Raw genomic sequence first — 16771 nt, forward strand, 5'->3', positions numbered from 1 at the left:
TGTTTTTGGTTTTATTTATTCTCATTTAGAAGAAGTATCTAATAACCACTCTTTCAAAATCGCACAAATCTTTTCCTTGTTTTTCGTCTAACCTTGATATCCAACTTGTTTCGGGGTCTTTGTTATGCATTCTTTGCTGTTGGTTTATTGTGTTTTGATTTTTGTACCAATCTGTCTTTGCAACATTTACTTGTATTTCTTACAATTTGGTTAAAACTAATTTCTGACAAAGAAAATCTTTTCTTCAATCAGTCTTTTTAGTTCCAACCATTTGGATTATTTTGTATGTTTCTGGTCTCATATTAAGATAACATTAAATCAGAAATTCTTCTACATACAACGTGATACTCAATATGCTTTAGTTGTGTGATGAGTGTGTGATTTTCTTTGAGCCAAAATTCTAGAAATCTACTTTTGGACATTGCCAAAATATTTTAATTTCAACTTCTTGTGTCTTTGCAGTACATCAAGAAGTTTTGTAGAGTGGTGTCTACTTTTTTTTTCTTTCATCCCAGCAAAAAGCTTGAGTTAGTGGGTCAAAAATATTTAATATATCTACCTTTTTAAACAACCCGTCAAATATTTTGTATAGCCAGTTCTTTTTGCATATATTATTTGACACATCCCAACGGTATCTTATTAACACGAGATACCTCCACAAGTAATTGATGGTATTCAAATGAAGAACAAGTTGATATTCTGAACCTTCGTACGAACGAGGTGACTGCCAGTAACTGTAAAGATTCCGATACTTTTTCTTGTTATCTTCATGAGATATGGCCGCTAGGGTAAGTTCCTGTTGTATAATACTTATAGATGGTGATTGTACGGGCAATCTATTATGTCTCCCTTTCTCGAGTCACATCACAAAATTTTCAGAGCTTTGAAAAAAGTCGGTATATGAGATGATTTTACAGAGGTTAGTTCTCCATCTCCGATATCAGTCGTACAAACGTTTATGGGACAAATGGTTGTCGTCTCGGCGCACTCAGTTATCAGATGTTCTGGTGTTTCCCCATTTTCCCACACAATCTGCATTCGCCGTTGTTTCTTATCTTCAATACATAAGGTGCTCATTGAGGAGACAGTATCCTGTTATTATATCCTGTCACCCTGTGACATTTCGAAGATCAATAAAAATCTTTGACTTTTCTCGGTTGTTAAGTTCTGAGAAATTTCTTCCAGTATCTTAGACCGTTGGAAGATTACCATTCTAGGTTACGGATAGATTCTTCCAGGTTGTTGAATTCCTCTTTAAGTTGGTTTCCGCTTGGAAGCAGGACAGTCCTGATCCACGCTATACTTAGTGTTCGCTTCATTTCTAGCTAGATCGTTTTTTTTTATCACCTTCTATCTCTTGGTAGACTGGTACCATATTGTATAATATTTAAAGCTCTAATTATCAAAACATTAAGTTACATATGCAATTAAAAGAACATCTTTATAGTTTACAAAGATTAAGAAGAAATAATTAACAAAGTAAATTCTTCACAATTCAGTTTCTGGTGTTCCCTACGATCTATCGATAATTTTTAGACAAAAGCCCAACCCTAGGGTGTCCTGGGTGGCCGCGCCACCGCTATCGACCGACTCCGCGCGCTCGTTAACCGTCGTGTGACACCGGTTAATCTCGAGCGGGGTGGCCGCCGTCGCCACCGCCGCGTATGCGATGATGGGTCGCGAGATTAGAGCGGGAGACGCGCAGAGGGCGCCACCAAAACGCCGGATAACATCGCGCAGCGTAATTGGATCGGCGACGCAGACGGACGGACTAGGGCAAGTTGAGAAAGGGTTGATATTGGAATTTATGTGTTTAGGCGATCTATCGATTGATAAGACAATCTGAATTAATTTGTGAAGGGGTTATTATGGGAATGGGTCACTTCCGATGAATACGAGACATGGTGATACAGTACAATCTCTTTAATAAGAACAGACATTAATAGAAACATCCAATAATTGGAACGCTTGTTCCATAATCGGAATGTTTCTTTATAGATTTGTCGATTAGGTAGCCTGGTGTCTCTATGCTCTGACACTCTTTGAGTAACACGTTTGAGTGTATAAATCAGTTCACTTCTGATCTTTAATATTTACGTATCTTCATTAGAAATCTAAAGATAATTATTCAAAGAGAAACGTATAACGTGGTAACTTAAAAAGTATGAAATTATTTCAAAAACTATTCATAAAATAAAGATTTTTGTACATCCCAAGGGTAACTAGGGTAGCTTCAAAAGTTTTAAAAACAGTACAATAACTATAATGCTTAAACCTGGGTTTATTTATTGCAATAAACCTGGGTTTGTTATTTCAAGTAATGAACTCGTGATTCAGTATCTGTTTGACAGTGTTGATATCTGTCTGAATTCAATATCTAGTTGACTGTGACTGGCGATTGATTAAATATAGAAAATAATATCAGCTATAGATAACTGTATAGCTTGGGCATTGCAGAATATGATTCCACAGCATAAGATTTTTTATTAAACGGGCGCCGTAGCAAGCTGTATTCCAAAAACAGAAACAGCTGAGAATTTCATTTTTTTTTAAATTCGTCTACAATAGAACAGTTCGAAACCAATGTGGGATATATGGTTATAACAATGTGCAATTAAGGAGTAAAGATGATTTTTTTTTTAATTTTGTTTTCTTTACAATGTCATGGTTTATACAAGGTGTCCAAGAAATAAGTGCAAGTATTTTAACTGGTAGTATAATTCAACCCCAGAAACACGCCTATGTGGTTTTTTTAGCGAAAAAAAAATTGAAAATTCGGAATTTTGTGAAAAAATGTTTGGATTTTTTTTAGTTTTTAGTTAAAAAAACATTTCTTGATAATGGCAACGTAGGTAGTATATTAAATTTACAAGAAAGAAAATCCAGAAAAGATCCAGTGGTTCTCAAAATTTGAGGAAAAAATCAACTATTAAAGTAAACTATTAAGTAAAATAACTTCGTTATTTTGGACTTATTTGAAAAACAATAAAGAGAAAATATGTTTCTTTTATCGATACCTACCACTCCTTAAAATACTTGCACTTATTTCTGGGACACCCTGTATATGTCAAATCAACTATTAATATAAAATATATTATTAACAGCGCTTTCAGCGTTCTCAAGATTGCCGTCGGACGCACTCCGGACCATACGCACCCATGTGAAATTGTTCATATAAAGTCATGGTACTTGCTCGAAGTCGCGGACGCTCCGCTCCATCTGAAAGCGCTGTAAATCATATAAGAGTGTTTGCAGAATATAATACAATATGTGTAGTGTATAGGCTCACCCCTACAACTTTTTTATTTTTTCAGATAAAAAGCGTGATTTGGTAAGTTAGTATAAGACCTAAATTAGGATCGATTGACGTATTTAATTGTCTTTTGTCACTTCCTGTTTCACCGGAAATGACTACAACTATTGATTGTTCAATGGCACCCTTGGTATTTTTTTATTATATTCGATAGAAAATGATACTCTGAATAGAATGACATATCACATGTCACTTAACCTAACCAACTTTTGAGATTTTCGCATATGGTTTATTTGAAATTGTAACAAGCGGTTCATAACGACAATTTGACTAGAAATACCAAGCGTGTGTGTACAACCAAATTATTCGTAAAAAAATGCTTTTTCCAAATATGATAATGAGCCACCCTCGTTCCATTTAAGAAAATTGAGATATGATTAAAAATACGATTTGGCCATCTTTTTAACCGGCCAGGACAAAACACTAAACACATTAGACAATCAAGTCTATTTTTCCAAGGCTCCTTGATTAAAAATTAGTGATTTTAACACAGCAATGGCACTCCAGGTTGAAATTTAAAATACGTTCTTTATGCGCATATGGTAAAAATTGACATATGATAAGTCATTTTATTCAGAGTGTCATTCACATTTTTTTTTCATATACTTACTGTGTCCTATCGAATACAGTAAATATATACCGAGAGTGCCATTTAACAATAAAAAGTTGTAGTAATTTCCGGTGAAACAGGAAGTGACAGTAAACAGTTAAATACGTCAATCAATCCTAATTTACGTCATATACTAACATACCAAATCTCGTTTTTTTTTTATCTGAAAAAATAAAAAAGTAGTTATAGGGGTGAGCCACTTTTGAGACGCACCCGGTATATTCAAATAATGTTTCATTTTTTTCATCATATCATACTTGTAATTGATTGGTGCATGTATGTAGTTAGTAGAAAAGTTAATATTGCTATTAAAATATCTTGTAACTATTAAGTCATTACTCGCTAGGAAAGAATGAATCCGTTTTCCGTAAATGTCAAACACCGAAAAGGAATTTAAACCCCAGTCGGCAAGATGAAGAGATAAACTAGTTGAATTAATTTTGGGATGGAAGATAGACACCGGTGAATTGATGTAGCTCGATAAACTAAATGGTTTAAAGGCTGATTTGAAATGTGGGTTAGAGTCGAGATTTAAAAAAAGTCTAACTTATTTAGGGATAATTGTTTATACTTAATTAGTTAGTAACAAAAATTTTTAGAAAATTCAGATATGTACAGGGTGAGTCAACGATAGAGTAAAGTCCATTATCTCATTTGTTTCAAGGTTTACAAAAAAATGTTTAATATAAAAGTTGTAGGGATGGTTAAGGTACAAATTACAAAATTATTATAGAGTATACAAGATGATTCAAAAAAGTGTGGCGGCTATAACATATGTTTTTTTAAATGCAACACCCTATTTTTTATTTTATTTTTAGGTTCTGCGTAAAATTCCATAACTTTCTTATATATAATGTTATATACCTCAAAATTAATAGTTTTTGAAATATTTCAATTTATTTAAACAAATGTTAAATTGTAATGTGGTAAAAAATTGTCAGTGGTGCCATTGTTTCTGAAGTTGGAGTACCAAAATTTGGTAGGAGAGTTTTATAGAGATGAAAAAAAAGATATATGTAAATATATTTTAGTTAAATGATACAGGGTGTTCAAAATATATTTATGAATTTCAACTACTTAAAATTAAAAAATATAAAATATTTTAAATGGGACACCCTATATATTATCATTTTTTCTGATAGATTTTACAAAATTCTTCCACTTTTATTAAGTATGTCATATACCTATTTTTAATAGTTTGCGATTTATTTATATTTTTTTCTATTTTTATCCATATTTTTAATACAATTACCCTATAAAATCATAATTGCCATGACAAAACAAAACTATTTATTATTTACGTTTAACAAGCAGCTTCATAATTAGATACAATTGCTGGTATTAGTTAAAATTAATTAACTTTACTCAAATAAACTAAATCGCAGTAGTGAATTTCTTGGTGTATTTCTATATTATTAAAGATGACACTTGGGATTTTTCGTCGGGGCGAATAGCCACAGATTAGGATAATACTAGATTACCTAATTGCTAAAGACTACTGATATAGGAATTTTCTTCGACATACAGTAAAGTTTTTTCTCGTAGTAATTCTGGTTTATAACTCATTTGGTAATACATACCGCCATTACTCGCTGACGAGTATTTGACACGCATCAGAAGATGGTCACGCAAGGCGTTTTCTTTCATGAGCTTTTCTGTGACGGAAAAGCCCCATACGTGATGTTATCTGTCTACCGCACCCCAGACATTCAAAAATCTCATTGCTTTGTTGCCTCTTTACTTTTTGGTTGTCGCTCTTAACTGACTTTACAATTCTTCTCCATTCCGTTCTATTGTGAGCTGCCTCTTCCCGCTCATTCTACCTGTTAATTTCCTTTAAGTTTTCGTGGAAAATATCCTTGAACCTTTTGAGTTGTCCACCCGGCCTCCTCTTACCGTCTACAAGCTCACCGTAAAGCAGAGATTTTGGTATGCGCTTTTCTTGCATTCTGCATACGTGACCAGCCCATCTTAAGCGGGACTTTGTAATCATGACTTCAATACTCTCGCAGTTAGCTTTTTCAAGGACCGATACGTTTGAGATATGATGGAACCATTTTATTCTTAAGAGTTGTCTAAGATGTCTCTGTTGCAACTTGTTTAATGCGTTTATGTGTCGGCGGTACCGCACCCAGGTTTCGCTTCCATATAACATGGTGGGAATTATTATCGCTCGGTACAGCGCAAGTTTCGTTTTTGTGCTCAAGTCATTTGGTAAAGCCAATATTACTACTGCCGCGAAACCGTCCCATTACACACTGAAGATGTTTTGTAGATAATATACACCTCTTCTTATAGTAGTTAGCACAGTACTATATAATATATAGTACTGAACCAAAAAATGTGGTTTTCTAGGTTTGTCGGTGTATATCAGTCACATTGATTAATTAATTTCAAGAAAATCTGTAACTATTATCTCTACCATTTATACTTATTACAACAAATTAAACTAAAATCAAATTTTGTTCTTAACTTACTTAAAAGACATGAAATAGTGATAATTATTACTTTTTGTCATGGCATCTATGATGTTATAGCGCAATTGTATTAAAAATATGGGTAAAAATAGAAAAAATTGGAATAAATCGCAAACTAATAAAAATAAGTATATGACATACTTAATAAAAGTGGAAGAGTTTTGTAAAATCTACCAGAAAAAATGATAATATATAGGGTATACCATTTAAAAAAATTGAAATTTCTTAATTTTAAATAGCTGAAATTCATAAATATATTTTGAGCACCCTGTAACATCAAACTAAAATATCTTAACATAGGTCTTTTTTAATATATCTATAAAATTCTCCTACCAAATTTCAGTTGTCCAACGTTAGAATCAATGTCATCATTGACAATTTTTTATCACACTGCAACCTAACATTTGTTTAAACAAATTTAAATATAACAAAAACTATTAATTTTAGGTATATAACATTATATATAAAAAAGTTATGGAATTTTACGCAGAATCTAAAAATAGAATAAAAAATAGGGTGTTGTATTTAAAAAAAACATATGTTATATTCGCCACACTTTTTTAAAGCACCCTGTATACGGTATAATAGTTTCAAAATGTGTATCTTAACCATCTCTATAACTTTTATATTTAATATTTTTTTGTAAACCTCGAAACAAATGAGATAATGGACTTTACTCTATCGTTCACTCACTCTGATTAAAACCAAAAATAGTACAGTACGTCTACTGGATCTATGCATATGGAATGAATTTCAAGAATGCAGACTCAATATTGGAGTACGATCAATTTACTAAAAAATACATTTAAATAAACAGCAATATGTATTTTATAGATCGCTACCTGTATACACGCAGCAGAGAGTCCTCATGGACTTGACGAATATGTCACCGCGAAACATATTCCGTAAATTCAATTCATTGGCTACTTGCAAATTTGTCGAATTTTTATAGACCGGATCGTCTAATTTTTTATGAGAAAGCTCGATTAAAACGGTAGTAGACCGAGCTTGACAACAGTGCAGTGGTTATCTATAAAATGGTTGCGTAATTTTATATTTTTTTATTGTTTTTCTTTTAAAATTTTTAATTTGTATAAAGATTATGTCTCATTTACATGGAAAAACGTTGAAAAAATAAAATTGATTTGATATTTTTGAAATTTTCGCATAGGTATATACAGGGTGTTTCAAAACAAATGCGAAAAACTTCAGGGGGTGATTCCTTGTTCAAAATAAAGGGTAGTTTGCTTCATAAACGTTAGGTCAAAAGTCAACCATTAGGGAGATATTGCGGTACAAAGATGGCGGAAAAATAATGTTTTTATTTTTTATCATGAAAACGAAAAGAGATAGACTAATAAAATTTTATGGAAGCATTACTGTTATGAAAACACACTTTCTGGTAATTTTTTCACTTTTTTAAAATGAGTGGAAGGGGTTGAAATAAACTACCCCTATCATTCTTGTTAACGAAATTTAAAGAAAAATCTTATCAAACACATGCAAATGCTTTAATTTGGATAGTTTAGTTTGTTTAGAAAATTTTTTACCTCTTGTGTTTTTTTGATAAAACTCACCGATTGGCAATTAAAAAATAAAATGTAAAGCATTACATGTCAGGACAAAAAACATTTTCTGATAAAGAATCTAGTGGGCTGTTGTAATTTTTTTAGGAAAAAATCTAGTCGGCCGCTGTTACTTTTTAGGATGTTCCTAATATTATTTTATTTCACATTACTCTACTGCAATACGTTATTATCTTGATGATTATTATTATCGTTATTATCACTAGATTCTTAATCTAAAAATGTTTTTTATCCTGACATGTAATGCTTTACATTTTATTTTTTAATTTCCAATCGGTGAGTTTTATCAAAAAAACACAAGAGGTAAAAAATTTTCTAAACAAACTAAACTATCCAAATTAAAGCATTTGCATGTGTTTGATAAGATTTTTCTTTAAATTTCGTTAACAAGAATGATAGGGGTAGTTTATTTCAACCCCTTCCACTCATTTTAAAAAAGTAAAAAAATTACCTGAAAGTGTGTTTTTATAACAGTAATGCTTCCATATAATTTCATTAGTCTATCTCTTTTCGTTTTCAAGATAAAAAATAAAAACATTATTTTTCCGCCATCTTTGTACCGCAATATCTCCCTAATGGTTGACTTTTGACCCAACGTTTATAAAGCAAACTACCCTTTATTTTGAACAAGGAATCACCCCCTAAAGTTTTTCGCATTTGTTTTGAAACACCCTGTATATAAGAAATATTATTTAAAATAATGACCGCCTTCGGTATTCATCGACGATTTCAGTATCATTTTAATGCGTTCAACATGAATGGTAACGGTGTGAAATAAATTTAGTCGAACCCTTGTGATTTCTCGAAAAATCCGTTGAAATGAACTAAGCCTATACAAAAACCTTTGAAAAACTATGCTTTAAGTTTTGATTCTAGACGCATTTGGTGAACATTTTGTAGTATGTAACCCAATATGAACTGATATTTCGATAGATATTTTCGGGAAGGCAATTTCTAGGAAGGGATAAATATTTGAGAGAAAAACTATTTCAATCTACAAATTGTTACAACAGAAAATCTATATTTTATGATAATTACTTTGATTATTTTTTACTAATGCAACTAGTATGATGTAAGTTTACGTTACATTATGAACTGATAGAGAATCCCTATTGGTATTACAAAGAAGAGATCGGATTATTACAATTATTATTGTTGCAAAATACACTTAAAACCAAAAGTAAACTAAACTGGTTTTAGTTAAATAATGTGGCGATTAATCCTTTCTTTCCGTGAATCCCTGTATATAATGGAGAAAAAAAAACACAGTTTTAACTTTCAAATTCTTAATTTTGGGGACTCACAATAAAATGTAACGGTTAGCAAATTAGAAAATAATTACATCACCAACTGAAATAAGGTGCAGTTTTTTCCTGTAGTTTCAAACAACGAAAAATGATCTCAAATTTATTTGTATACATATAAGGAAATATATGGCATAATAACGTTGAGGAAAAATCAGTGGGTAAAAGAACAATTACTAACGATTTCATTGAGAGTGAATCAAACATTAAAGACATATTATTGATGTTGACATTAAACGTGCTATTCCCAACTTCCTAGAGATCGCCAGGTTCTTGAAAATGATAAGGTCTTGTCTTGAAATCAAATAATTCTAGATTTCAAGAGAAGAAATTTTAAGTCAGTACCAAGATTTCCTGTCAAGAAATTATAAAATTTTGATGACGTGACGATGAAAATGATTAAATGCTTTTATTTATGGAAAGTAGCGACACATGCTAGAGGTAATTGAAAAATAAAGCAGCAAATACTATTTAAAATATAAAAGTATTATAATTAATTGAACACATTTTTGATTCTAAGCTATCAATAACATATTAACTTTCTAAAACAGATTAGTAATATCTAAATCCAATTCATTATTATCTTCTTTTTCAAGACTTCATTTTCCTCACAGAATCTGCATTCGCGGTTATTTCTTAGCTCCAATCTACTTAGGTGTTCTAAGGGGGCAGTGTCCTGTTAAAAAAGAATAGGTGGGATCTTTATGTCAGTAAGTGATATTTAACCCCTAAGTGCATTAAGTGTTTCTGTTCAGTAATATTGATAAGAACTGATATTCTGATACTCTATATGGTAGTCCCAATGAAGAGACTATCTACTTGTTATAGATAATTAGGAAAAGAAAATAAAATCCTCCTACTTTAGGTGCCAATTCACTAAGGGATTGAAGGTAATGGAAAAATAAACGATTTAACTAGAAAAGGAGCGAACACTCCATTAATTGGGCCAGGACCGTTCTGCTTCCAAGTGGAAATCAACTTAAAGCGGGACTGAAGAACCTGGAAGATTACATCCATAACCTAAAATGGAAAGCCTCCAATGGTCTAGACACCCGAAGAGATACCTCAGGACTTACGACCGAGAAAACAACGTACCATAAACTTTGGTACGACTGATATCGTAGGAGGAGAACTAACCTCTGTAAAACCGTCTGAGATACTGGCTGTTGTCAAAGCCCTGAGACTGTATAATGTTATAACTCAAAAAAGGGGGACACAATAGATCTATACGGTTGCGGTGGTTAACTTCCCTCCTCATGCAATCTAAATCTACATCTACTTGTTGTAAAACTCATCTAAAATAATTCTGCAACCAAATGAAGAAAATGAGCATTTGATAATACCTGAAATGGTCAGTAAATAACGAATTCCGCCTGTTCTACATTCACCCTTGAATCAGACCAGAATCTTTTTTTGAAACAATCCCAGTTGAGAAATAATGTCATATTGACCTAGATATATTGGAGGAATTCAAGCTCTCATACCGAAAACACTGAACATAAATGATCTGATAATGATGAATGATCTTCACCATTATTTCTGTCTAAATACTTGCATGTTCTCAATCTATATTATGCTAAAACTCCCATCTATTATCTCTAATAATACCGTGCGGTCCGAATGAACACCGGAAATACCGGCGGATCTCCTTCGAAAATTTAACGAACGCTTTTTACCCATAGATTTATGAAGTTAAAGATGTAGCAAAGACCACTGCGCATCCTGCCAGTTTCCCACTCCAGGATTCCAAGCGCTCGGACCAATGAATAACATTTATTTGAATAACGCGCCGACTGGGGCCGATGAGCTGTCAACCGACTCTATTTTCTGCCATTTCGTTGTGTCAGCTGTGTGTTTACAGTCGTTCTAGTGGCTTTGTTTGTGTTTAATTTGGACTTACTATTGTTTAAAAATGCCTAGGTGTGTTGTAAAAAAACTGTATTTATAATAAAAGTGCCAATTACTATCGGGATAAGACTGATGTGCATTTATTTCGGTAAGTAATATGAAATTTGATAATTTAAAGTAGCCATGTTGTTTTCTGTTTTAACTTTGTACAGGACAGCATTTAGTACGTTTTCAATTTTTATTAAATTAATGGAATCCAAATTGATAATTGCAGGAAAATCAGTTACAGTTTTCTAGATTAAAGAATAATTTCCTTATAAATATATGGAGTTCATTCTCACTTTTATTTCAGATGTTATTGACACGAAACAGTATAATAAATTAGAAATTATTTTAGTTATTAATGTCTGTATATCTAATCTAGATTTTACTTACTATCTTATCTAGCCTTTTACTTTAGCTTTTACTGCATATCTAACCTATACCTGATTTATTTTAGATTTCCTAAAAATAATGAGATGTGGGAGTCTTGGAGAGCAGCTTTGGATTTAAACAAAGATGATATTTTTAAATATTCTCACGTGTGTCATTTGCATTTTAAAGAAGATTCATTTGATAATGAAAAATCACCCTTTTCATTACATTTAAAGAAAACTGCTATACCTATATTGGTAAGTGCTAATTTAGAATATTTTATGTTTCAAAGTAATATGAAATATTAATAAACAGGGAATTTAAAAAAAACTGCTAGTTCATTATAAAATATATATTTTTTATAATTTAGCCTTTGTCACAATACTTTATTATTATATTTTACTATATTATATTTTAAGATTTAAATAAGCGAAATGAAAATTTTTTGAAAGTAGTGGTTACGTGACCACTACATTTTATTTTTGATCAATTTTTATACATTTTAAGAATATTTATTACTTTTTTATAGATTACAAGTAACACTTCATGTCGTGCTGCAAGTGAATGTGACCTATCTAGAAAGACCACTGATTCCTTTTGTTCTGAACATGCAAATACAATACAGAGTGTCTCTGTAATGGATTGTAGTTCTCTGCCGTCTACTAGCACAGGTGTTTTTAAGGACAATCTAGAACTACCATATAGACCATCCAGTAGCACTGAACCTTTAGAAAATATGACTTCACCACTTTCATCCATTGCCAAAGGATATTGCGGTAAGTCTGGTTACAAATGTAATTTGAATTAGAGATCTTAAGGGGAATATATTGGGAATTGGTCTATATCATGAAAACCATTTTGAACTATCAATATCAAAGTATGCTGGATCGAAAACCGTTTGAACATACAGTACTGCAAAATAATCAACCAAACCCTCAACTGTAATACAGTACTACTGTATAATCAAGAAAGGAAATGGCGAAAGTGAACTTGGAAATGATGATCGATGACATTCTTCGTATAATTTTTTATATAAAATAACAGTGGTCTTCATATCCAAGCTAACTTTGACACCATTTTTCAATTGTATTGTATAATTATATCTCAGAAGCTGATTATTTTAGGCATATGATGTTTTAGAAAAATGTCAGTGTAAGTTTACAGAGGAATTAAAATATACTTTAGCACATATGCTATTCAAGTATAAATAAAGATATGTAATAAAAAGCTTTGCTTCTAATATGCAGAATACCTGGATGAACTAAATAAGAAAACATTGTTGATAAAGAACTGTTTTTGACACATACGAGTGTATTACACTAAAAAAGTTTAACTGTATATTTTAATAACAAGTACAATTGCTATAAGAAGAAAACTTTGCCTGTATGTAGGGATGTGAGCAAATTATAAAAACTAAATACCCCAAATTTTTCTGACATTGTCATGTTACGGTCAAAATGAAAATGACGGTCACGTCATTTATTTTTATGACACTCTTGTCATTTATTTCTTTGTTCACCTAAATTTATGACGTAAATTTATGATATATATCTCTTTATTTCATTTTTTCTTTGAAAACCCCCAAATTTTTCTGACATTGTCATGTAACGGTCATAATGAAAATGACGGTCACGTCATTTATTTTTATGACACTCTTGTCATTTATTTTTATGACACTCTTGTCATTTATTTTTATGACACTCTTGTCATTTATTTTTATGACACTCTTGTCATTTATTTCTTTGTTCACCTAAATTTATGACGTAAATTTATGATATATATCTCTTTATTTCATTTTTTCTTTGAAAACCCCCAAATTTTTCTGACATTGTCATGTAACGGTCATAATGAAAATGACGGTCACGTCATTTATTTTTATATGTTACTCTTGTCATTATTTTTATGACACTCTTGTCATTTATTTTTATGACACTCTTGTCATTTATTTTTTTGTTCACCTAAATTTATGACTTAAATTTATGATATATATCTCTTTATTCCATTTTTCTTTGAAAACAAATGGACCTTAGTTACTCAGTGTGATATAGCTGTGTTTTGTTTCATTTTTTTTAAATATTATTATTTTATATTTTAAAAGTATACCTAAGCTATGCCTTTAAGCTTATTTAGTGAACGTAGAACCACTAAGACTGATTTTTGTTTAAGTTTGTTTGTATTTGTTAATATATCTTTATCTTTACTTCCCTAGCGATTTTTTTACATTTAAGGTAAATGACCATAAATGACCGTAAATGACACATAAATGACAATGTCATGTCACAAAAAATAAATTACCATTTTACATCCCTACCTGAATGTCTGTAAGCATTTTTTGTTGATTTAACATATTAACAGAATTTATTTTATATTTTGTCGGTTTGCATAAAAGGCAATCCATATGAATATTTGACATAATGCTTACCATGTTTTTAAACTACGGCAATAATTATTAGTTCATAAATATTATTTTCTTACGCTTTGCTAGTAATATTGTTTACTAAACATCAATATACTTTTCAGGATACTACGCCACGAGAAATGAAATTGACAAAGAAGCTAGTCACAGCTCGAAGAAAAATTAAACGTCTTAGAGCCAGTCTCCAGCATTACAAAAGAAGTCAGCCACTCTTTCTGATGTCATCAAATCATTATGTGGTAAGGTAACTCCCGAAACTTTGGAAACTTTAGCACAAATAGGTCCTAACGAAGAATTTTACAGAGGCAAATAACTAAGAAGCACAAATATGGAAATAATTTAAAAGCTTTTTCCCCTTACGTTACATTTTTATTCTGTAAAAGCTTATAATTTTGTCAGGAACACTTTTAATTCAGCTCTTCCCCATCCTAAAACAATATCGAGATGGTATAAAAATGTAAATGGGGAAGCTGGTTTTACATTAGAGGTGTTTCAATTATTAAAAAAAAGGTAGAACATGCCAATCGCACAATTATATGTAGTTTAGTAATAGATGAAATGGCAATTCGCCAACATGTAGAATTTGATGGAGTTCGATACTACGGATTTGTAGATTATGGTATTCAGCTAGAAACTGACTCTAATCCAGTAGCAAAAGAAGCACTGGTATTTATGCTAGTTGGTGTCAACGAATCTTGGAAGCTTCCTCTGGGATACTTCTTAATTGACTCATTAAATGGTTTACAGAAACATAATTTACTAATACAGTGCCTAAAATTACTAAATGAATCAATTATCCACTTGGTGTCTATCACTTTTTGATGGGGCTAAGTAACAATATTACTTTGGCTAAACAACTGGGTTGTAATTTTGATTATAAAAATATTAATTCAACATTTGTTGACCCTAACTCTGGGAGAAGAATTGCAGTTTTTTTTGATCCATGTCATATGGTAAAGTTAATTAGGAATACATTGGGTGAAAAAAAAGTTATTATAGATGACAACGGTGGAACAATAAAATGGGATTTTTAACAGAGTTGTGTAAACTTCAGGATGAAGAGGGTTTGCACTTGGCTAATAAAATGCGAAAATCACATATATTTTATAGCAACCAAAAATGAAGGTTAAATTAGCCACCCAACTATTTAGCCAATCAGTAGCACATTCTTTGGAATATTGCAATGAAATTTTAAAACTTGAACAGTTTAAAGATTCTGAACCCACAGTAAAATTCATACGCTATATAAACAACTTATTTGATATATTAAACAGTAGAAATTTGCACCAACTTGATTTCAAAAACCAATCAGTATGCAAAACTTTGAAAAAATAAATTCTTTTTGTGTGAATTATTAGATTATTTAAAATCATTAAGATTAATGGATGGCAAACTATTGTGCGAAAGCGGCAGAAAAATGGGATTTGTAGGGTTCTTATTTAATATAGAAAGCCTTCAATTTCTTTATAAAAATCTAATTTATGAGAATAATTTACTGTTGTATTTCCCTACCTACAAAATAAGTCAAGATCACATTGAATTATTTTTTGGGCAGATTAGATCTCTGGGTGGTTACAACAACAATCCATCAACAAAACAATTTAAATCGGCGTATAAAAATGATGGTCCATCTTGAATTGAGAGATTCATTTAAAGGGAATTGCATTCCGTTGGAAGCAATTCCAATTTTAACTCCTTCTGAGGTAATTAATAAAACATGTGGTAAAGAACGCATTTCAGAAGTAACCGAAGAAGTAATTGAAGTTGAGGACGATGAAATATTTCACAATGCTTTAAACATAAATATAAATATATCAGAATTTAAAAAGAGGCCATAACATACATTGCTGGCTTTGTGGTTAAAAAATAGGTAAAATTTTAAAATGCGAGGAATGTGTCTATTCACTTTCAGGTGACAGGTATAATTTAATAACGTCCTTTATTAATCAAAGAGACAAAGGACAGTACCTCTTTTATCCATCTGAAGATGTTATGTATATTTGTTTAACAACAGAAAAAATTCTTCAGATATTTTTTAACGGTTCAGAAACTGTTATCGATATTAAAAAATAAATATTAGAGTTTTAAAATAATAATTGGTAAAAAAAACTTATTTGAATCACTTAATAACCACTTTAGAGAACAAAATATTTTACTAGCCACTTTAACAACCTAATAGAATTAATTTCTTCTATATATGCAACTGTGCGAATTCATCATTATAACAAAGTCTGTTTGACAAAAGTAGAAGTATACGGTCTAGTTATAATAAGTTAGTATTATTTAAGGGACAATAATATTTTGTAATTCTGTAAAAATATATTTTTTTTCAAACGTCAAAAAGTATTAGTTTTACAACGTGACTGACAATATAAAAAGTAATTTTACTGCCTAGGCATAAAATTAAAGCACTTTTTATGCCCAAGCAGTGCGAAAATATATTATTAAACTGACATAAAGTGTCAAATTCAACAGAGCGTAACCATAGTTTCTCGATATATAATTATATACAAGGTATTACAATATAATTATACACATCAAATCTTTTTATATTATTTGGAACGTTTGAAATTGTTTAAAAATTATCTGTAGCGTTTCTAAAATAGCATGTTCTATTCAGAGTAAAAATGACTTTTTGTGCCTCGCCTGTATGTAAACGTTCAGCCTCGCCATACAAAAGTGTCATTTTATTCCTAATAAAACAATATACTATTTTTTCACACGTCACAAAAGTATTAGTTTTTGCGACGTGATTGACAATGTAAAAAGTAATTTTACTGCCTAGATATAAAAGTAAAACACT

At 31.0% G+C, this 16771-nt stretch overlaps 1 protein-coding gene across 1 annotated transcript; it reads left to right on the forward strand.

The window, feature by feature from the left end:
- Positions 1 to 11423: 11423 nt before the first annotated feature.
- LOC115875319 lies at positions 11424 to 12360 on the forward strand. The gene is made up of 2 exons (XM_030890739.1): positions 11424 to 11809; positions 12082 to 12360. The coding sequence occupies exons 1-2, from the start codon at positions 11657 to 11659 to the stop codon at positions 12358 to 12360; spliced, it is 432 nt and encodes a 143-aa protein (XP_030746599.1). The 5' UTR covers positions 11424 to 11656.
- Positions 12361 to 16771: the final 4411 nt, after the last annotated feature.

The sequence above is a fragment of the Sitophilus oryzae genome, unplaced genomic scaffold (assembly GCF_002938485.1).
Source record: "Sitophilus oryzae breed Bouriz unplaced genomic scaffold, Soryzae_2.0 scaffold_1372_pilon_pilon, whole genome shotgun sequence".
Taxonomy (NCBI): domain Eukaryota; kingdom Metazoa; phylum Arthropoda; class Insecta; order Coleoptera; family Curculionidae; genus Sitophilus; species Sitophilus oryzae.